At 50.3% G+C, this 20221-nt stretch overlaps 6 protein-coding genes across 6 annotated transcripts; 3 read left to right on the top strand and 3 right to left on the bottom strand.

Annotated features, from left to right (window-relative positions):
- Nucleotides 1–126: 126 nt before the first annotated feature.
- Nucleotides 127–1616, bottom strand: M430DRAFT_29819 (hypothetical protein; the record flags this gene model as incomplete). Its single annotated transcript, XM_024865906.1, has 2 exons — nt 127–775; nt 838–1616. The coding sequence occupies 2 exons, from the start codon at nt 1614–1616 to the stop codon at nt 127–129; spliced, it is 1428 nt and encodes a 475-aa protein (XP_024719267.1).
- A 306-nt stretch (nt 1617–1922) lies between these two features.
- Nucleotides 1923–2542, bottom strand: M430DRAFT_278300 (hypothetical protein; the record flags this gene model as incomplete). Its single annotated transcript, XM_024865734.1, has 2 exons — nt 1923–2109; nt 2175–2542. 2 exons carry the CDS (start codon nt 2540–2542, stop codon nt 1995–1997), a joined length of 483 nt encoding a protein of 160 aa, XP_024719268.1. The 3' UTR covers nt 1923–1994.
- An 813-nt stretch (nt 2543–3355) lies between these two features.
- On the bottom strand, nt 3356–6137 carry M430DRAFT_52440 (hypothetical protein; the record flags this gene model as incomplete). Its single annotated transcript, XM_024868297.1, has 2 exons — nt 3356–5908; nt 5958–6137. 2 exons carry the CDS (start codon nt 6135–6137, stop codon nt 3356–3358), a joined length of 2733 nt encoding a protein of 910 aa, XP_024719269.1.
- Nucleotides 6138–6370: 233 nt separating this feature from the next.
- Nucleotides 6371–10691, top strand: M430DRAFT_144084 (hypothetical protein). The gene is made up of 3 exons (XM_024862865.1): nt 6371–6613; nt 6695–9732; nt 9780–10691. Exons 1-3 carry the CDS (start codon nt 6532–6534, stop codon nt 10518–10520), a joined length of 3861 nt encoding a protein of 1286 aa, XP_024719270.1. The 5' UTR covers nt 6371–6531; the 3' UTR covers nt 10521–10691.
- Nucleotides 10692–13564: 2873 nt separating this feature from the next.
- Nucleotides 13565–16781, top strand: M430DRAFT_21189 (hypothetical protein; the record flags this gene model as incomplete). Its single annotated transcript, XM_024864460.1, has 2 exons — nt 13565–15769; nt 15822–16781. 2 exons carry the CDS (start codon nt 13565–13567, stop codon nt 16779–16781), a joined length of 3165 nt encoding a protein of 1054 aa, XP_024719271.1.
- A 517-nt stretch (nt 16782–17298) lies between these two features.
- On the top strand, nt 17299–19841 carry M430DRAFT_68396 (hypothetical protein). The gene is made up of 3 exons (XM_024869348.1): nt 17299–17384; nt 17439–17474; nt 17534–19841. The coding sequence occupies exons 1-3, from the start codon at nt 17338–17340 to the stop codon at nt 19704–19706; spliced, it is 2256 nt and encodes a 751-aa protein (XP_024719272.1). The 5' UTR covers nt 17299–17337; the 3' UTR covers nt 19707–19841.
- Nucleotides 19842–20221: the final 380 nt, after the last annotated feature.

The following is a 20221-nucleotide window of genomic DNA, read 5'->3' on the forward strand; positions in this document are numbered from 1 at the left end:
CACCACACATATCCATCCCATCATACAATCAAAAAATCAATCAATCAATCAATCCACGACAGCTCACGGGGTATTATGAAAAAGACCAGAAACAGGAACAGGAACAGGAACAGGAACAGAAGAAGGTCAAAGGGCCTCAGCTGCTTCGCCCAACATAGACAAAAGACTAACAGCCGCGCCCCCGATACCCGCAGCTGTCAGATCGCGGCCGCCTATTTTGAAACCTCGTTTCTGGCCCTCTTTCTCTTTCTCGCGATCTTTGGGAGGATGGCGCTCGTGAGAATGAGAGTGCGAAGAATGCGAATGCGAGTGTTTCCTTGGAGCTTCGCGATCGCGGTTGTTGTTGTTGTTGTGTTTCCTGGTATGGTGATGCGGATGCGGATGGGGAGCGTGCGGACGGTCTTCTGCTGGGGCCCGGCGCGGAGAGGGAGGTGGAGGCGCGGCGTAGGTATAGTTGGGGGCATCATGTTTGTTCTTTAAGATGGAGCGCGGCGGGGGAGTGGCATGATGGCGCTGCTCGTCGGAACCAGAGGAGGAAGAGTAGTAGTAATCGCGGGAAGGAGAGCGCCGGCTGCGACTGCTGTGGTGGGGGATGGGGATCCCGCGCGGGGGAGGTTGGGATTGGAGGGGTGGGGTGTAGGGTTGGCGGGGTCCTGGATGGTGGGGGATCGGGGAGGGACGGTGGCGGGCGGCGCGAAGGACGGCGGTGCGGGAGGCGAGGGATTGGATTTCGGCGCGGGAAAGCACGCCGAGGACAGCAACGAAGTCGGGACGACTGGACATATCAGTTAGTCATGCGGCTCATTCACCTGCTCGAGGGAAGCGGGAGGGGCTTACGCTTCATACCGTCTCCCATCCTGACTTAGCACTTCGGGAGATACCAAGCGGCGGGTAATCTTGGTCCATTTGGCATCAGGGGGGATTTCATTCCCCTTTTCGTCGGGCCCTAAGTGGAAAGCATCTGGTCTTGGGCTTGCACCGAGTAGATCGCTGGACCTTCCGGGTGGCAGGATGGGTATGGCACCGTGTTGAGCGGGCGAGGCTTGGTACTCGGGTCTCTTTGGTCGATAGACCATCGGGCGTTGAACATCTTCGTCAATGAAAGAGCTACCGCTTTTAAAGCTTGCGGGAGAGCCTGATGGTGGTCGAGGCACTAGAGCTTGGCTTAGAGCGATCAGTTCACTAGTGAGAATGATCTCTTCACCGGAGTGGGTTTTGGAAGGCCCAGACAAGTCGTCATCGCTATCCGTATCCTCGTCCGACGAACCATCCGAGTCAAGGTGATACGGCTTTAGCCTTTCGTCTGATGCGAGAAGCCTCGGGACTGGCGAAGGTTGGCGTTGACTCCCACCGTCGCTTGTTCTCCGGACATGTGGTGGCCTTTGAGCGGGAATCTCCAGAAGAGGCTGAGAAATGCCCTCTTTCCATGACTCGGGCATCGGACGCTGCCATTTCATGGAAGGCGGGAATTTCAAGTTGTCTTCCCGAACGACCATCTCCTTCGGTCCGCTGTCAGCTCTCGGGGTATGTCGCGACTCGAAAGAAGGCGGGGTATCTCTGGAAGGGGCTGACTCGAGCCATCGTTCGGTGCGTGGACCTATTCCTTGTGGTGACATGATGGTTCCAGATACTAGGTAGATAGATAGCAGAGCAACTAGGAGGAGCTCTTGCTGGGAAGTTCTTGTATGTATTGTCAATTTGTCGCAAGGCTGGCAGCACTGCGAACAGATCGATCGATGCGACGGTCCAGGATTACGTAACCCGGATTATCATCAGTCCGGGGTTGAGGCTTATTTTAACTTTAAGGTACGGCTCGGCTAGCACCCGTGTGATCGCGGGTGACGTCACTATACCTACCATGCGGATATATCACGTCCGCACTCTCTCGCAAGAGTATCTAGTTAGATATAAGGGGTTTAACTACTGAGTCGGGGAATTTGGATAGTTACATGCGTGTCGCACTTAACCCGGAGTGCGTCACCTGACACCGTTCCTCAATACTCTGTTTCCCTTGAACCCCTTCGTCGACACCCTCGACCCTCCATAATCTCGACCTCTTCACGCCGTCGACCCTCCATAATCTCGACCTCTACATCTTGTAATTTAACCCTGATTAGAGATTAGCAAAATTATTCAATTACCTAGAGGATACAGGAGATCATGAGAGAACTTACAATGTACACTGCTGATGGATCAAACCAACGATGCGACGCGCTTCGTCAGGAGACACCTGATCTTCCTCGACGGTAATCAAGATGACGACTGGGTTCTTTGACACCATCTCTCTATTGTATCCTAGTCGCAAGCAATCCACCGAAATCCATTTTTTGGGATTCATCGTGGAAAGGATGTCCATGATGTCGGAGCGTAGCCCTTCTTCTAGTTTGTTCTCGATCGGATGTCGCCCGATCGGCCAAGAAGACTTGCGGACAGCCTTACCATTAATTTGAGGCAAGGTCCAAGGAGAGGTATTGCTTCGTGCAAGCAACTTGGGACGACCGGGCAAACCGTAATAGTAGTCTTCGAATTCCGGAGCCGACATTATCTTTAGCTGATCTCTTAGTGACGCGGAGTCGCGGACAATTCTGTTTGATCGGTAGAGGCTGTAGTAACGGTTGAAGTATTGGCAACGGTTGAAGTACTAGCAACTGTCTCGTCGGAAGTCTGTCTGACCTCTTGGTCGGCTTTCTTCGAAGTCCAAACCTATGGTGACTCTTCGGCGTCTGGGCTACGGGCCCTCTTCTTAGGACGGTCAGATGTTGTGAGTGAGGATGATTGTGGGTGAGAAGAGTTTAATGGTTGTGAAGAACCGAAAAGGAAGCAAGGGATCCTATAAAGCAAATGCAAAAGTTTCTTAGAGACGTTTCTGAGATTTCACTGTATGTGCAGGTTCTGGTAGAAAAAAGAGGTGGATCAAAGTGCGCAAACCCAAATATAAATATAAGTTCAATTATCATTTAGACTGTGGTACGACTAAGTAGATAGAAGAGGTTTCTCCGAGAGACCATGGTTCAGTTCAAATGGTAACCAGCTATACTCATTTTGTAATGCAATCCAGTTCCATTTTTAGTGCCATCTCCCAGTGGATTGGAAGTCGGGAAAGATCACGTGATTGGATCACATAATATACCTATCCCATGGGAAAATGTCAATGGATCCAATGGAAATTCAATGGACTCTGGTCACCGAACATTGACTTGCATTCTTGCGCCACCCAGTCGTCTAAAGAGCCGAATGAAGCGGGAGGGGGACACAAAGCGGGATGTTGCACTATACTACTGCATGAGGAGAGCCTAGATGATCAAGACCTTTTTCATTTTTGGTAGACCGCGTGAGGCTGAGACGCGTCTGCCGGCTATATGACAATTCTTTCCAGAGAATACTTCCCAACCTTTAAACTCTTCAGTCGTCCAATATCTCTTGCGCTACGCTCTTGGACTTCTCCTCCTGCTCCGACCCGAAGACGTGAAATTTGCTGATCGGCCTTCAACCCGAGAGGCAGGAGCTTGGAATCCTGGTCCGAAGATGGAAGGATTACCGGTTTGTGTGATGTTTTCTGCTTCTTGGATGCTGGTCCATCTGCTGCCGGCTCCCTAGGCTCCCAGGCTTTATGTACGGCATTGCCGTATCTGATCATCTCCGACGTCAACCCCTTCAGGTAAACCGCCTCTTCAACCCCCTCCAACGCAGCGCTCACTTCAAGCTTAAGACTCGAGATGAGTTCTTCAGCCTCAAAAGAGTCGCCGTTCACTAACCTGGCATCGCCTGACAACCAACCCCCAGCTCCGACCGCATCAACGCAATTATTGAGTAGGCTGGATATCACAAGGATCGTGTTGTCCGGTGTCCCTGCCTCGTTATCAATGATATCCAACTGTTCATCATCCAAATACCTCGAGGTCCACCCCCCTCGTGCCAATTCAAACCTAAGGAGATATATTAAAGAAACGACCTCTTGAGTGGTGAATGTCGTCTGAAGCGCGTATACAATCGTGTTTGTCGGGCATGTGTAAAGTTTAGACAGCGCTATGCTCAATGCCTCTCCTCTGACGCCGGATCCAGGTCCTAATTGATACTCCGCCATGGCTAAATCGGCTTCGGCTTCGGCCTCTAGCGCTGTGAGGTGTTCCTCAACATCACCATCTTCTAGATGTAGCTCTTCCCCATTCGTCAGTAGTTTCTGCTTCGCAGCCGCGCCCTCTCCGAACAATTCTAGACTTTCCATCAAAGCCCGAATTGCACCGAGCAGTTCTGCCGCGCCCAAGAAATTCCTGGAAACAAGCACACGCAGGAGGTCCATAGTGGGGTCCAATTCAACCAGTGCATCCACAAGCTGACCAGCGGGTATGAATTCCAAGGGAACTGGACGTATCTGATTCCGTATAGCCAGCTCGATATTTGCAACAGTCATGTTCCCCGTCTTCAACAGCCACATGAACACGTTGGGAGGGTAGAATGGAATTGTGAGTTTGTACTCGCCATTATCGTCGTTTGACCAGGCAAAGATCTTGGTAAGGGCGTATATCACCCATCGCCGGTCGACTTCAGATGGGTTCAATTTAGGCTTTTCGTTCGTGGAGACTTTATCACCCCAACTCTCCCCAAGTCTCTCGGCCATATGGGCCTCAAATTCAGCAATATCACCTGCAGAGGCTGCGGCATCCATGGCCTTTTTCTCTTGTTTCCATGATTTTTCTGGCATTCCAATTGAACCTGGAAGATATGATCCCATTGTGATCAGTCCGACATTTGTGGATCCGCTGACAGTACGCCCTGGTCTCATCTGGTCAAGGACTGAACAGCCAAGCGAATCTATCAGAAGGCCAGCAGCGCGTGATTTTCCCTCGATTTGTATCGCAACCAAGTCATTATCGGCGATTGCCACTGCTGTGTTAAGCCTAGGAAAATAAGACACAAGGTTGAAGATGTTTTTCTCCGCTTCTTCAGTCTCATCGCCAGCTCCTAGATTTGAATTCCATGGACTCGGAACCTTGATTGATGCCATGATGGATTGGAATTTTGGACTGTACACGGTGATGACAGTTCCCGTTGACACCATGATTGAAGTATTTGAGAGTCGCAGAAACGATTTGGCGCCTTTGACCTTGAGCTGTGATAGCTCTGTGGGGAGGGTGTCATTCATACTGAATGTGGTCAAGATATTGGATGACAGTTGTTGGATAATCCCGGCAGAAACGTGGATGCTGAAAGAGGCCTTTTCCTGAAATTCGCTTGGAGAGGGCAGGCTTGCAGTCAATAGAGACTCTACCGAGTGCCCCAATCCATCCAAACTTGTGGAAGGCTTTCTTGGCAGAGCGACAACATGAACATTTCGCGATGGAGTTAGATCCCCTGACCTCGTGATGACGACTAGAATATCTGGGTTGAAGCCATCTTCAGATATCTCTTGTGGGAAGAGAGAAAAGACGCCATGATGGTCTTTCAATATACCCTGGCTCGCTGTATAGGCATTTGTCAACTGTGCGAACTCAACTTTCGCATCTGTTAATGGTGTCGTAGCATCTCTTCCAAGAGCACTGGCTGGAGAAGTCCATTTTTCTTGCAACTTGTCTCCATCAAGGCATTGGATTTCTCCATCCCTCTTTACAATGAGCAGATCCAATGTATCGATAGCGGCCGCAGAGTCCCGTGTAGCAGTGACCGTTCCCATATACACAACCGGCTCTTTTGAATGTTCCAGTTTGTGAGTGACGGTAGAAGACTGAGCTTCAGGGCCAACTGTAACGTCGTGAAATAAGGTAATTTCTGCTTGAGGCCCTTTCGTAGAGACATAGGTTCTTCTTTCCACCTCTCTCTTCGAGATTCGAGTCCGGAGCGAGGTTGGAGGGCAAGTAAAGGAAGTTTGCGGAGGAAGCGCATACGAGGTAACCAGTCTGGATGTTGATATCTGAAAGCAATTAGATCATGCTTGCGAAAGAGTTCATACGGGATCCTACATCGTATATGTTTACACCTTCACCGTCGACTCCCACCGCCAGTTCTGATCTCTTTCTCTTCTTCGATCCTGGAGCTCCTCCGTAGACATCGCCAACGACATAGCGGCCGTTTGAATGATCAATCGGTCGCGGCAGAGATGCCACGACATAGGGATTCTGTAATGTGAACCGTGGCGACATCTTCACAAGTTGTCTGGATTGATCTTGGTATCTGCCTCCAGTCTTGCTCGCTCTCAAAAGCGGCCTGCCAAAAAATATTTCGACTCGCGAAAAGTTCCCTCCACGATTGCAGGGTTTATCGAGCTACCTACGGCGGCCGAATAGCTTAAGTGCGCAAAACCAACGCGAGCTCCAACGTCACGAACTTCAACCCGATTCAACCACTTCAGAATCCTCCTCTCTTCAATTCGACTGGGACTTGTTCACTTTTGCTCAAGAGGATTCATTCGTAATATCATTAGCGGTCTACGACCAGCTTGACTCAGAAAACCACAACCTTCGGCATGATTACCCCAAGTTCGAAATCGCAGAACGCGTGAAACTACGCGTTCTGCCACATATATTTCACTTCCGAATGGCTGTACTGGTTAGCAAAACCATGGGGGCGATGAATGAGACACACAAACCTGTGTACCCTCTCTTCGAAAAGCCTTCAAGTGCGTATTCTATGTTTTCTTGTTCGGTTTTTTATCTCGAGGGGTCAAACACGTCGTGGTAGCATTTGCTGACTGTTACAGAATCAGTCCAACCACAGTCAAAGAATGGCGTCTCTCCTATTGAACAAACAAACCCCGAGGTTCTTTCCCAACCCGACCTGCCCTCGAAGAAGGCCACGAGTGGAGGAAACGAGAAGACGAGGAAGGCCGCGATAGCGGAAACTTCAAACCCTGCGGTATTATCGAAGTCATCCGCCATTAGCCATCCGGACACAGAGAATACAGGATTTCTCGAAGTCGATCCGAACCATGCCCGACGGAAACGACGGAAAACTGCTTCTCCCGAAAGCAAAGAGCTACCGGAAGGCGATGAAGAGAGGACGCGTGTTTCGAGCCCGATTTCCTCACCTACTGCTAAGCCACCAAATAATGTCGCATCAGAAATAGAGCAGGTTCCTGAGATTTGCACAAAGAGCCCGCCGAATGTAGTTGCTATCTCAACAGCAACATCAGATGAACCGGGGCAAGGTGGAGATGGTGGCACTGCATCCAGCTCCAAAGACGGATCAAATGTCATCAATACTTTGCCACGCGCTGAACAAAGCAAGCCGAAGAAGATATTGCGTTTTAATCCAAAGACTGGCACTATCGGGTCACCTCCTTCCAAGAAAAGGAGCTCACTGATTGAAGATGCCAGTAAGCCAACTCAATCACGTCGTGGGAAACAACCTAAGTCGAGAATTGTGACAATCTACTATGGTCATGATAGGGACCTACCCCCGGAAGTCGGGCTGAAAATCGCCCAAATACTTCAGGGTAACAAAGTGGCCGCTTCATGTGCGAAGAATATCTCCATTCTTGATTACGAACAGCCAAAGAGCATGAAGGTTATTGGCACAAATCCAGCCGTACCCCCACATCCCTTTTTCCTGGGTAAAGCAGCCATGAAACCCCCAGTCGTACAGAAGGCCGTTCAGTCGTCTCCAAACGTAGAGATCGAACGACCAAAAGAATCCAAGACCATAAGTCTTGCAAGAACGGGATCTCCAAAAAGGTCCTCCTCTTCGAAACCGACTTCATCTGCGTTTACTGGTTTTGCTGGGTTCGGGAATACTGCCAAAATCTTGAAGTTCCCAGGTGCGATTGAACCAGCTTGGCCATGGAAAGGAATGACCCACATCCGTGGGAATGATGAAACTCTACACACCATGCATTTACCAATCAACGGATTCTCAGGTTTGCCGTCCAGAACGAGAAAGTCGAAATACCAAGCGGTGGAAGTATTGGCCAACGAGGACGTGATCGGATTGTTGGCCACTGAGCTGTGCATGGGTCAGATAGTGAAGAGCATCAAAGATATCAATATTGATGAACACCCTCCACTCCCCTCTTGCCTCCGAACCCCAGTCAAACGTTTTGAAGCGGGTCCGAAACTTCAGGAACGCGTACGAAAGGAACTGGTCACTCCATTACCACCTGCGAATGCCGCAAAAGATGATAGCTCCAGCGAGGATGAAATCCAGGGAAATATCTCTAGGCGTGTACGTTCTCATCCAGCGCTGACAAAGATCTACAACGCAATCGCTACTTCATTATCCGCTTTCGATCAATCTCGATGCGAATCTCAAACATGGATTCACAAGTATGCGCCCGGGGCTGCGGCAGAGGTCTTACAGACTGGTCGGGAGGCGGAGATATTGAAAGAGTGGCTGCAAAAACTGACTGTGATGTCTGTCGAAACAAGCTCGGGTGATGGTTCTAACAGTCGTGGTTCACCTGTTCCACGACGACCAGCAGGTTCAAAGCCTGATCCCTCCACAAAAAGAAAACGGAAAGCAAAGAAATTAGACGGCTTTGTGGTGTCAAGCGATGAAGAGGACAACGATATGGATGAGATATCAGAGCCTGAGGAAGATGCATTTCTTTCTGGAAGTCAAGGACCACTGAAAAGAACCGTCGTTAGGGTTGGAGATGCATCTGCCAAAGGATCTACCCGGCTCACCAATGCAGTCGTTCTGAGTGGACCTCATGGATGTGGTAAAACCGCGGCAGTATATGCGGTGGCTAAAGAACTCGGTTTCGAGGTTTTCGAAATCAATTCTAGCAGCAGGCGGAGTGGAAAAGACATCCTCGAGAAAGTTGGCGATATGACTCGTAATCACCTCGTCCAGATATCGCAAAATCAGGCACCAACAGAGGCAGTTGATGAGGATGCCAAACGCATCTCAGATGCCCTAGAGAATGATCTCAAAAGTGGCCGGCAAGGGACAATGAACTCGTTCTTCAAGCCGAGAGGATCCACGAAAGCTATATCTAAACCAAAGAAACCGGATACCACCGCGAAGGAAACCAAAGCCGGCAAGTCCAACGTTCCTCCAAAAGCTCATCCCAAACAACAGAAGCAATCGTTGATCTTGTTCGAAGAAGTCGACGTACTTTACGAGGAGGATAAACAATTCTGGGCTACAGTTATGACTATGATTATTCAGTCCAAACGGCCAATCGTCATGACCTGCACTGACGAATCTTCGGTGCCACTCTCGTCTCTCTCGCTGCACGCCATCCTCCGTTTCACAAGTCCGCCTATTGATCTTGCTACCGACTACATGCTCTTGGTAGCTGCCAATGAGGGTCATGTTATTCGCCGTGATGCTGTGAAGTCTTTATATGAGAGTCGGCATCTGGATCTACGAGCTTCGTTGATGGAACTCAATTTCTGGTGTCAATTTGCCGTCGGAGACTTCAGAGGTGGATTGGATTGGTTTTATTCTCGTTGGCCTTCTGGCAGTGATGTTGATGAGCATGGAAATACAATTCGTGTGGTCAGCGAGGATACATATCAGACGGGCATGGGCTGGCTATCTCAGGATTTTCTTGAGAGCCATTTGCCCTATCTGGATATTGAGGAAGAGACTCTACATGAAGCCTGGGATGGGTGGCAACTGGATGTCGGGGATTGGCAGAAAACTCTTGATATACCTACATGGGCTCGCAAAACGCAATCTCTGTCAAAGGGAAAAAGAGACGATCTGGCTGCATTGAGCATCTATGCCGATTTTTCTGATGAAATGAGTGCCGCCGACTTGTGTTCCAGCGGGGCATTTGCGTCAGATAGCAAGGTAAGCCTGCGCCTCCACTCGTTCATGCATAGTCTAATTACTCGCAGACTCCGCTTGATGTCAACCCGCCAGAACTATCCCCCAAAGCCCGAGAAGACTATATACTTTCCCATGAGGTCCTCGAAGCCGCTCCAGTAGTCAGGTTCGAGAACCTTGGCAAAGATATTTCCTTGTGGATGAGGTCCCGAGCCAGGAAATACCTCCAAGTTGATCAGCACATCAAGCACGGCCTCGAAATCCCAACGGAGCTTGACCGTCCGTCTGAAGCAAGAGTAATCGAACTCATCAGAAACCAATCTTCCTCTCCCGAATCTTCTCTATCTCGCAAAGATTTCAGCCTGGCGTTCGACCCCATCTCTGAACCGGAGAAATCATCGTTAAACACCACCGGCACATTAGAAGCATCCGTGTTTGACCGGACCATGGAAATCATCGCTACCGACATGGCTCCTTACGTGAGATCTATCGTCGCATATGATGTGCGACTGCAACAGGATCGAGCGCGGCTAAGTAATTTGCTTAGCGAGGGTGGAAGGAGGGGAAAGAGGATGAGGACTACAAGGTCTGCTATGTCGGCACTGGAGGGCGGGGCAAGAAGCACGACGCGGAGAGATAGGTACTTTGGGCCGGGTTTGAATCCGCACTTTGTTCTGCATACCGGAATGCAGAGCTGGACTGATGCCGCACTGGCTGAGACAAAAGGTGCGGGCAGTAAGGCCGGGAGAGATGTGAGCACGGAAGGTAAAGAGACTGACACCGGAGTGGATGAGTTGATGGGAAGTAGCTAGTGAGGGACAAAAATCGAGCATCTCTTGAGCATCATCTCGCGAAGGGGAAGATACCCCACGTTCCAATTATGCGAACAGAAGTTGCCATTACTAAAAGACATAAATCTCAGACTCGGAGCATGAAGCTCACAGCATAGTATGAAATCAATCACGATCTTTGCTTTTACCCGCATCTGGAAGTCTCGTATATGAAAGTGGCTCTCTCTCCCTTAGTATCTTATGAATGTATCATAATCCATTTAATATCCAGATAGATAGAAGGATTGCGCAAACAGGCTCCTCCTGCTACCTACCTATCCTATCCTCTTCCTTCACCGCGTTGCTAAATAAACAAATGAATAATACCCCATGAACCTCGCACATACATACCTTACCTATCTTTCTTCATCAACCAACACAGTCAATTAATCCAATCATCAACCACCCGTCTCTAGGTAGGGAGAGCCTAAACCAGGAAGTGCGAAGAGATTTTCCTTTGAATGAGTGATTTGCCATCAGACGAGCAAGAATGACAAGTATTTGTTTACTGTGTGTTTTTGTGGCAAGGACACAAATATTGATTACTTGAAAAGCCCCAGAAGTAAATCCTGGCATGTCTTCCTGCCGCGGGTGGATAAAGCCAGATGGGAGTTGAAATTGAGCAGAGACTGCAATGGATTTGTGATGAGTCGTTAGGCTCCAAGTCCATAGTAAGCTGGTGAAGAGGAATTGAAGCTGTATGTGAATCCAAGGGACTCGACCATGGTGTCACATCCGGCAGCGCAGAAACACGATATGATACCTACCAGTCCTTGATCGTTGGGCTCCTCGAGTCGGAAGGGAACCGGGTAGAAAAGCCTCGTTGCTGAGGTGGATGGATGGATGCACATATGGTCTCGAACAACCCACGACTAACGCAATCCACCAAAATCAAAGCATACGAGCAGCATACTACCGCCTGCGTACAGCAAGAACAATAGCAATTACTCACAAACAGACGTCTTCAAACCGAGCAAAAGGACTGCACAGTGCCAGGAATATAGCAAATGAGATAACATATGGAGATGCAATGCCAATGCATGCTGCACTGAAAACTCAATTCACAGTAGTTGAATTGTCTTGCATCGGGAAGACCATGTGATGATGAAGATATTTGATCGGACGTGCCTCATCGCGGTGCTGGCCTATAAATTCAGCCACGACGGGCACAGATGCAGCGGCTGATACCTAGCGGACAGAATCAACTTTTTTTTATGCATAACACAATTGTGCTATGTTGACGCGGAACTCTTCTTCCCTGGTGGGGGCTAGAGGTTGGTGAGATGCGGGGGTAGCAAGAAAGCAAAAAGCAAAAAGCAAAAAGCAAAAATGGAATCCAGGCTTGCTTCTGGAAAACGATGCCGTATAAGGAGAATATTGTATGGCATACGATTCAGGTTGATTAGTAAGCGGAAAAGACGATCCACCTAAGCGAGGCCGACAATTACTTGACTGTGTTTTGGAATTCTGCTGTCATATTTGAGCTGCATGTGAGCTGTAGGAAAAAGGAAAAAATGAGAGAAAAAGAAGGAAAGAAAAAAACGAAAGAAAAGAAGAAAATGAAAACCGGCCAAGCGGATTGATCAACCCGCTGGACGGGCAGGGAATCGAACAGACGTGTTCTTGGTCGGAGCCTGAGCCTAGTAACAAAGGACAAAAAAAATCACTCAAAGATGGACATGCTGGGAATCGAACCCAGGACCACCTCTAGGTGCAGATACCACATGTTACAGATGTGATGCTTGCTAAAGAGGTATTATACCACTAAACCACATGCCCATGTTGTTTCTTGGAGTTGGGCGAAGCAAAAGCCGCCTATGCGGGGTGGGACCGCGGACCGCCACATGTATAGTAGATGTAGATATAGATATAGATACAGTTATAGACACAGACACAGATAACCTATGGCTTCTCAAGAAAAACTACTACACCTGCACGACGGATCCAGGCGCAGAGATACGAAGAGACGATCAAGAAACCAACGAGATGCGCCATGCTGGAGTAGGAAAACTGCCCGGCCTAATGATAGCGGCGCCAATGATGTCAGCGATGCCCGCCTATAAAGTGTCTGGGCCCGAACCTCTCTCCCGTGTCCATGGTTGGGACGACGCTCTGCAAATGCCAAGGACGGACGCTTCTCTCTGCCTGATCGCTTCCGACACAGATGCAGGCGCAGAGAGGGCTGGGCCTTGATCATGAAGAAAAGGAAGAAAACCACTGTTGTTGAGATTTGCACATACTAATACGGCTGCGAAACGCGTGGGGGAAAGCTACTACTCTACGATCAAGGTTCTACCGACCTTGCAGCTCTTCTCGTCTCCACGCTCGTCTTCTCCTCTGCAACTCAGCGCCGAACCGATTCCTCCCGCAAACCGTCCCGATCTTAAGACTCTGGGCGAGCTTGGCTCCCGTGGAAGATTGGCTGTTTATTTATCTTTTCCCTCTTGGAATCTTGGAACCTTGGTCTCGTGTGGCCCGCCCCCGCCGCGGAGAAGAACTACTTCGCGAACTGCTTCGTATAAGACGAAGAGACCTTCTCTCGCCAAGATTTCCTCCCTCTTGTCCCTCTTTTCTCTGACTTCTAGCCGTGTGAAGATCTCTTCTTCGCCGCGCCCCCAATCCCTCAAAGATTGAAGATCAAAGATCGACGCTTCGATTATCCTACCTGAGGAGCACCTCTGATCTTTGACTCCCCCTCGTCCGATCCTTACCTCCAACGCCACCCCACCCCGCGATCCAAAAGATTTTCTGTCCAGACTATTGGAGCGGCGACTGGGCGCGACCAGAGTCTGAATGCCCCGACACGACGCAATTATCTTGAGGGAATCAACTGATTGGGGTATTGGAAAGGGACAACTGCACTTTGCGCCATCTCACGAATCGCGCCGACTCCTCGACACGACCTGATATCCCATACCTACTTTTACTCCTCCTCCTACCGACACCGAAACCAATTCCGGGAGAAGCCTCTACCTCCACGGACCCTATGGTACTAACACATCTGCGGTAGAGACACAGACTTCACCATGGCGTGGGACCACCTCTCCATCAACCGGCCGCACCTGGTCTACATCATCCTCGGCGGCTTCACCTCCCTGTTCATGCTGTGCTCCTCGTTCATCAAGGAGCGCCTCTACATCGGCGAAGCAACCGTGGCTACCATCTGCGGGGTCATCTTTGGGCCGCATGCCGCGAACCTGATCAACCCAGGAACGTGGGGCAACACCGATCAAATCACGCTCGAATTCTCCCGCATCGTCCTCGTCGTGCAATGTTTCGCCGTCGGTGTCGAATTGCCAAAGTACTACATGGAGAAACATTGGAGGAGTGTGGTGTTCCTATTGATACCCGTCATGACGTTCGGCTGGTTGGTAACAAGTCTGTTCATATGGTGGATGGTTCCTCCGCTCGATTGGCTACAGAGTCTATGCTGCGCGGCTTGTGTCACGGCTACGGACCCTGTGTTGGCCAGTTCCGTGGTTGGCAAGGGGAAGTTTGCGAAGAGGGTGCCGAAACATCTGAGAGACATCTTATCTGCTGAGTCCGGATGCAATGACGGTATGGCTTTCCCGTTCATCTACCTGGCCCTGTACATCATTGAATACAGGCACGAGCCCCACGAGGTAGCCAAGAACTGGATCGTTATTACCGTCCTCTACGAGTGTGTCTTCGGTGCTTTGTATGGATTTCTGATCGGCTATATCGGCAGACATGGCATCAAGTATGCCGAGAACCATGATCTGGTTGACAGGGAGAGCTTCCTCGTGTTCTATTTCGTTCTGGCACTGTTCTGCGCTGGCTCGGGCAGTATTCTTGGAGTTGATGATCTGCTCGTTGGCTTCTCAGCAGGCGTTGGTTTCTCGAATGATGGCTGGTTCACACAGAAGACGGAGGAGTCACACGTTTCCAACGTTATCGACCTGCTCCTCAACTTGGCATACTTTGTTTACTTAGGTACGATCATTCCCTGGGAACAGTTTAATGATCCGAAAATTGGCACGACTCCGTGGAGACTGGTGGTCATTGCTATTTTCGTGATTTTCTTCCGCCGAATCCCAATCATGCTAGCTCTGAAGCCTGTCATACCGGACATCAAAACTTGGCGAGAAGCCCTCTTTGCAGGTCACTTTGGGCCTATTGGAGTCGGAGCTATCTTCGTTGCTATCCTCGCAAGGGCCGAGCTCGAAACAGAAAGCGCAACTCCTCTCGCGTCATATCCACCTACTGGCGCGAAGAATGCTGAGCTCGTGGCTCTCATCTGGCCCATTGTGACTTTCCTGGTCATTTCTTCAATCATCGTGCATGGTTCTTCCATTGCGGTCTTCACGCTGGGAAAGCGCATCAATACCTTGACTCTCACGATGTCTTACACGACCGCCGGCGACGAGGGTCCAAGTTGGCTAAACAGACTTCCTCGAATCTCATCCGTTTCACGATCGCAAGCCAAATCATTCGGATCAGAGAGCGAAGCAGAGGGACCTAGACTGGAAGATCTTCCTCCCGGGCTTTTGCCACCCATCGGACTTAAAGGTCAACTATTGCGTCGACAAAAAGAAGAGGACAGTGGCAGCCGAGCCTCGTCTATTATTCCACGACGACGGAGGAAGAGGTGGGATGATGGACAAAGACCTGGAGGACCGATCAGCCAGTCTGCCATCTATCCCCAGCGACGTAGTGAGACATTCACCGAACCAAGATCCCCGACGTTAAGCCCAGGCGAATCGCCTGAGAATGAGGAGGACGACGAACATACCGATGAGGAGGCGGCGCATGAGAGAAGCCGTGAAGAACACGAAAAGGACGAAGAAGGCGAAAAGAACGAAGAACTCGAAGAAATTCAGCACGGTCCCGAAATGGAGGAATCAACGCACAGGCCCTCTCATGAGGAGGGTAGGACCAGACATACATCGAAGGCCGAGCAATACCCTAATGCTGCTAATATCTATCAGGAAGGAAGTGATATAATCATCGAGGATGAGAATGGTGAGGTACTAGCGACAGAGAAAGTATCTCCTGGCCTGAGGGAGAAAGAAAGCCTGAGAGAGAAAGAAGAACATCTGAAGAAGAAAGAAAAGAAAGTCCAAGAACATTTGGAACATCCTTCTCACGCCTACAAGGATTTGAAGAAGAAACTCGGTGTCTGGCGGCAAAAGGATGAGGCTGAAGGCGAAAAGGAAGAAGAACCAAAGCGTAAGCGTGGCCCAGCACTAGCTTATCAATTTGGCAATACTGTAAGTATACTAATTTCTCCTCATTCTGGTGCTGTGCTAACAATGGAAACAGATCATCGTGGAAGACGAAGATGGAGAAGTGGTGAAGACTTACGAACTACCATCGAAATCAAAGCAACAAGATGAAGGCATTGTCCGACATGGTCTCAAGCTCATGGCTGGTCTGACTGGCAAACAACCCGCCCCGACCGCAGAATCTAGCAAGATGGGCGCCACTTCCAACGAAGGCCCTTCTCAAGCGGGACCTGCCCGCCAAGGCATAACACGAAGGGCTACGTGGGGATTCTTAGGCAGACACACCGAAGCTGCAAAAACCCCCGACGATGATGAAGAAGACGATAGACGAATCCGCTTTACGATAGGTGGCGCAGGGCGGAGATTGAACAAGGATGATTTCCTAAAGGAGATTCAAAGTTTAGATCCGAAATCTAGGTCCGAAGTCGTTGCAGGGAGTGATGCGCCGGTATCAATGAAAGCCATGGCTGAGAAGGACGCGGATACGAATATTCCCGGCCATAATCGCCTGCTTGGAGCGAAGGACATACGAGTTGCTCCTGAGAAGGGAGCAGCCAATATTATGGGGGCTGAGATGGCGAGGCAGAGAGGCGCGGATCTTGATGAGAGCGACATTGCAGACATGAGGGTCCAGGAAGACGGCACGAGGAGAACGCGAGGGAGAGCCGTGCCCGAGTCGGCTGAAGGGAAGACCGATGTTCCAGAAACTGCGACGGAGAGGAAGAGGAGGGAGAAGGCTCTGAGAGGTATCGATGAACCGAGAGGTCGGCCTGTAATTCGGGACGATGAGGAGAGGAGAGGAAGCGGAAGCGGAAGCCACAGAGGGGAAGAAGAAGTCGAAACAGCTGCAGAAAAGAGGAGACGAGAGGCAGCCCTCGGGGTCAGTGGTGGCAATCAGGAGGACAGTGACGACGATGATACCCCACGAGTGCCACCGCCTGCTGCCCGATCGAGGGGTATTCGATTCGCGCAGAGCCCGGTAAGAGGCAAGAAATGATCATTGTTGCTTGGTTGATCTTGAGATACGTATATGTATGTCTGCGAGTTTGCGGTTGCGAATTGTGGGAGATTAAGATACCTATTTTGTGTGATCTTTTGGCATGAGGTTTAGGTAGCTATGTAGTTAGTTGTCTTGGTGATATGTATGTGTAAGGTACCTAGGCTAAGAGCCAAGACAAATATTGTACATTGATTGAATTTGACTTGCTATGTTTGAGTTCGCAGAACACCGCAACTTTCCCTGCCACATGGTAGAGGGAGGAATTGTATATGCTCGATATGCGTAAATTCAAATGAGCTGCAAGTATCTATGTCTGGAACGTAAGTTGATTGATCTGAACCTGTTGAAGCATCCCAGAAGCCCAAATCACGTGCATAGCTAAGCCGAAAGGGGGAAGCGCTAAGATAAACTCTGGTGGAGCCGCCCCCCACCAATCAATCAGTCAGATGCAAACGATTATCAGAAAATAAATTTCGAAAATCTACATCAGCACCAGTGCATTGGAGCACGCACAGCAAGCTCCCGACTCCCTTCAACACCCCACAACTTCACAATGGGCAAGAAACGAGTCGCCGCCTTGGAGAAGGTTGATGCTGATCTGTTCGTCCCCTGCAATCAATTCCATTCTCGCTGCAAAACTAACGTTGTCTCTAGTCCCAACCTTCAATACAAAATCCGCCGAGATCCCAAGTACGAAGCGCCCTTTCCTTGCCGCACGCGTGTGAATGTCTGCTAACACATTGCAATAGATCGTATGGCGAGGATTTTCGCAGCCAGTATGGCCAGTACGTAACGCAGCGCGATATCTTTATGGCGTCGCCCGGCGCCGCGACTTCGACTGGCATAGTTTCCTTCCGCGATCTCATCGACTTCGTGACGCATGTCGCAGATTGCTACCCAAAGGACACGGCGTCCTTCCCTGACGACCTCAAGACCATCCTCACCCTCCACCATGCGACTCTCGAGAGCGAATTGCGAGAGAAGATCGTCGGTTCGTTGGTTCTGCTGCGGAGGAAGGAGATTATTGATTCCTCGACCCTGCTGAACACCCTCTTCCCGATCTTGGTTGCTACGCCGAGTAAGACCTTGAGGACGTTGTTGTTTCAGAAAATCCTGAGTGATTTGCGGACGAGCAATTCGAAAGCTACAAATCATAAGCTTAACAGGTCGGTTCAGGCGCAGTTGTTCAATCTCTTGAGTTCGGATAGAGCGAGCGCAAAGGGGATTTGGGCAGTTAAGATTACGAGGGAGTTATGGAAGCGGCAAATATGGACGGATGCAAAGGCAGTTGAGATCATGAAGGAGGCGAGTTTGTCGGACAACGAGAAGGTGATTGGTGGTGGGGTTCGTTTCTTCCTTGGAGGCGATAAAGAGAGGGAGGAGCTGGAGGACGAGAGCAGTGACGAGGAAGCCATTGATATCGGCAAGATCAAGCATCAGGTTGGCATCAACAAGAAGACGAAGAAGAAGGCCAAGACGTTGGAGCGGGCCGTTGAGAAGGTTAAGAAGCTCGAGAAGAAGAAGAAACAGCCCCACCCTCTGAACTTTTCCGCCCTCCACCTCCTCCACGACCCTCAAGGCTTCGCCGAAAAGCTATTCTCCAAGCACCTACAAAACTCGAAATCGAAGCTCAATCTCGAGCAGAAGCTGCTAGTCCTGCAACTAGTTTCACGATTAGTCGGCCTGCACCAACTCACCATCATCTCCCTCTACTCCTACTTCATCAAATACCTTACTCCCCGCCAGCCATCAGTAACCTCCTTCCTCGCCTCCCTTGCTCAAGCAACTCACAAATACGTCCCTCCGGACGCCCTCGAACCACTCATCCAAAAAATCGCCAATGAATTTGTCTCTGAAGCTTCTGCATCCGAAGTCGCATCGGCAGGCCTGAATGCGATTCGCGAAATTTGTGTGCGACAGCCGATGGCTATGAATGATACGTTGTTGCAAGATTTGGTCATGTATAGGAAGAGTAAAGATAAAGGCACTATGATGGCTGCGAAGGGATTGTTGAGTTTATACCGCGAGGCAAACCCAGACTTACTAAAGAAGAGAGATAGAGGAAAGGCGGCGACGATGGGGCTTAAGAGTGGGGCGATTCAGCAACGCAGGTTCGGCGAGGAGGAAGTCGGTGGTATAGAAGGATTAGAACTGCTCGAGGAATGGAAGGAGCAGGAGCGGAAACGAAAACGGGTTGAGAGGGGCTTACCCGAAGAGCTCGGCACCGATGAGGAGGAGGAGGACGACGAAGAGGACTGGGCAGCATGGGAGGTTGAATCAGACGCAAGCAGTGATTCCGGAGGCTGGATCAATGTTGAGAGCGACGACGAGATCGAAATCAGCGACAGCGAAGACGAGAAGCCCAGCGCCAAGAAAGCCAAACTTGAAGAAGCACCTAAATCCGCCGACGACGAGGAGAAAGAAAACGCGGAAAAAGACAAAGCCCGAGAACTGAAGATCTCCAAGCTTGCCACGACCAAGATCCTCACGCCCGCCGACCTGGCCAAACTGCAGGAGCTCCGCCTCGAAGCGTCCGTCTCCAAGGCCATGGGCAACCGCACGCAATCGGCGCGCCTGAAGGAGCTCGCCGCGCGGCACATCGACGACGCGCTAACAGCGGAGCAGATCGAAGGCTTCTCGAAACTGCGCAAGAGCACCAAAGAGGAGCGGATCGCGCTCGCGCGGGAAGGCAAGGGGGATCGCAGCGAACACAAGAGCACGCAGGCTCTGCGCCGGCAGAAGAAGGACGCCGAGGGCAAGAGCACGACGAACCGCGAGAAGGCGCGGAAGAAGAACTTCATGATGACGCTGGGCAAAGCAAAGTTCAAGAACAAGCGCAGCTTGACGCAGACGAGACGCGTCTTGAGGGGCCATATCGAGAGGACGAAGAGGGGTGGCAAACGTGGGAATATAGGCATGTAGTAGTGTTTTTTTTGGGGGTCTCTTGACTGGTAGATGAATGGAAATTGGGATGCAATGAATGCGAATTAAGATGCGTCCTAAAGTAAATAAACTTAAGATGAAAATATATCACCATCTCGAGCCCAATCATCTGACAATAAACGTATCATCCCCAGCTTCTTCACAAAAACCAAGCCCGAGACCTCACCTCCCCCCCCTTCCCCAATAACCCCCCTCCCCAAAAATCCAACCAATATCTCCCCACTTTTCCCAAAATCCCCCCAACAAAAAAAACAAATAACCGGACACGGTTCTATGGTGTAATGGTTAGCACGTCGGATTCTGATTCCGGAGATGTTGGTTCGATTCCTACTAGAACCTATGTGAAGCATTTCCCCTTTGGTTCGTGCGATATCTTTTTATTCTTTTTTATTTTTATTTTTTTTTTGAGGGGGGGGAAATTGGGGGGGAGGGGGGGGTAAAGGGGGAAATGGGAAATGGGGTTTTTGGGGGGGAGGGGGAGTGGGGGAAGCGAG

This window comes from Amorphotheca resinae, assembly GCF_003019875.1.
Source record: "Amorphotheca resinae ATCC 22711 unplaced genomic scaffold M430scaffold_9, whole genome shotgun sequence".
Taxonomy (NCBI): domain Eukaryota; kingdom Fungi; phylum Ascomycota; class Leotiomycetes; order Helotiales; family Amorphothecaceae; genus Amorphotheca; species Amorphotheca resinae.

Excerpts from the sequence above, each read along its gene's own strand:
- M430DRAFT_144084 (XM_024862865.1), top strand. The coding sequence starts at position 6,532 with ATGGCTGTACTGGTTAGCAAAACCATGGGGGCGATGAATGAGACACAC. Across the intron at positions 6,614-6,694 it reads TCTCTTCGAAAAGCCTTCAA|AATCAGTCCAACCACAGTCA; the intron begins GTGCGTATTCTA and ends TGACTGTTACAG. Across the intron at positions 9,733-9,779 it reads CATTTGCGTCAGATAGCAAG|ACTCCGCTTGATGTCAACCC; the intron begins GTAAGCCTGCGC and ends AATTACTCGCAG.
- M430DRAFT_68396 (XM_024869348.1), top strand. The coding sequence starts at position 17,338 with ATGGGCAAGAAACGAGTCGCCGCCTTGGAGAAGGTTGATGCTGATCT. Across the intron at positions 17,385-17,438 it reads GAGAAGGTTGATGCTGATCT|TCCCAACCTTCAATACAAAA; the intron begins GTTCGTCCCCTG and ends CGTTGTCTCTAG. Across the intron at positions 17,475-17,533 it reads AAAATCCGCCGAGATCCCAA|ATCGTATGGCGAGGATTTTC; the intron begins GTACGAAGCGCC and ends ACATTGCAATAG.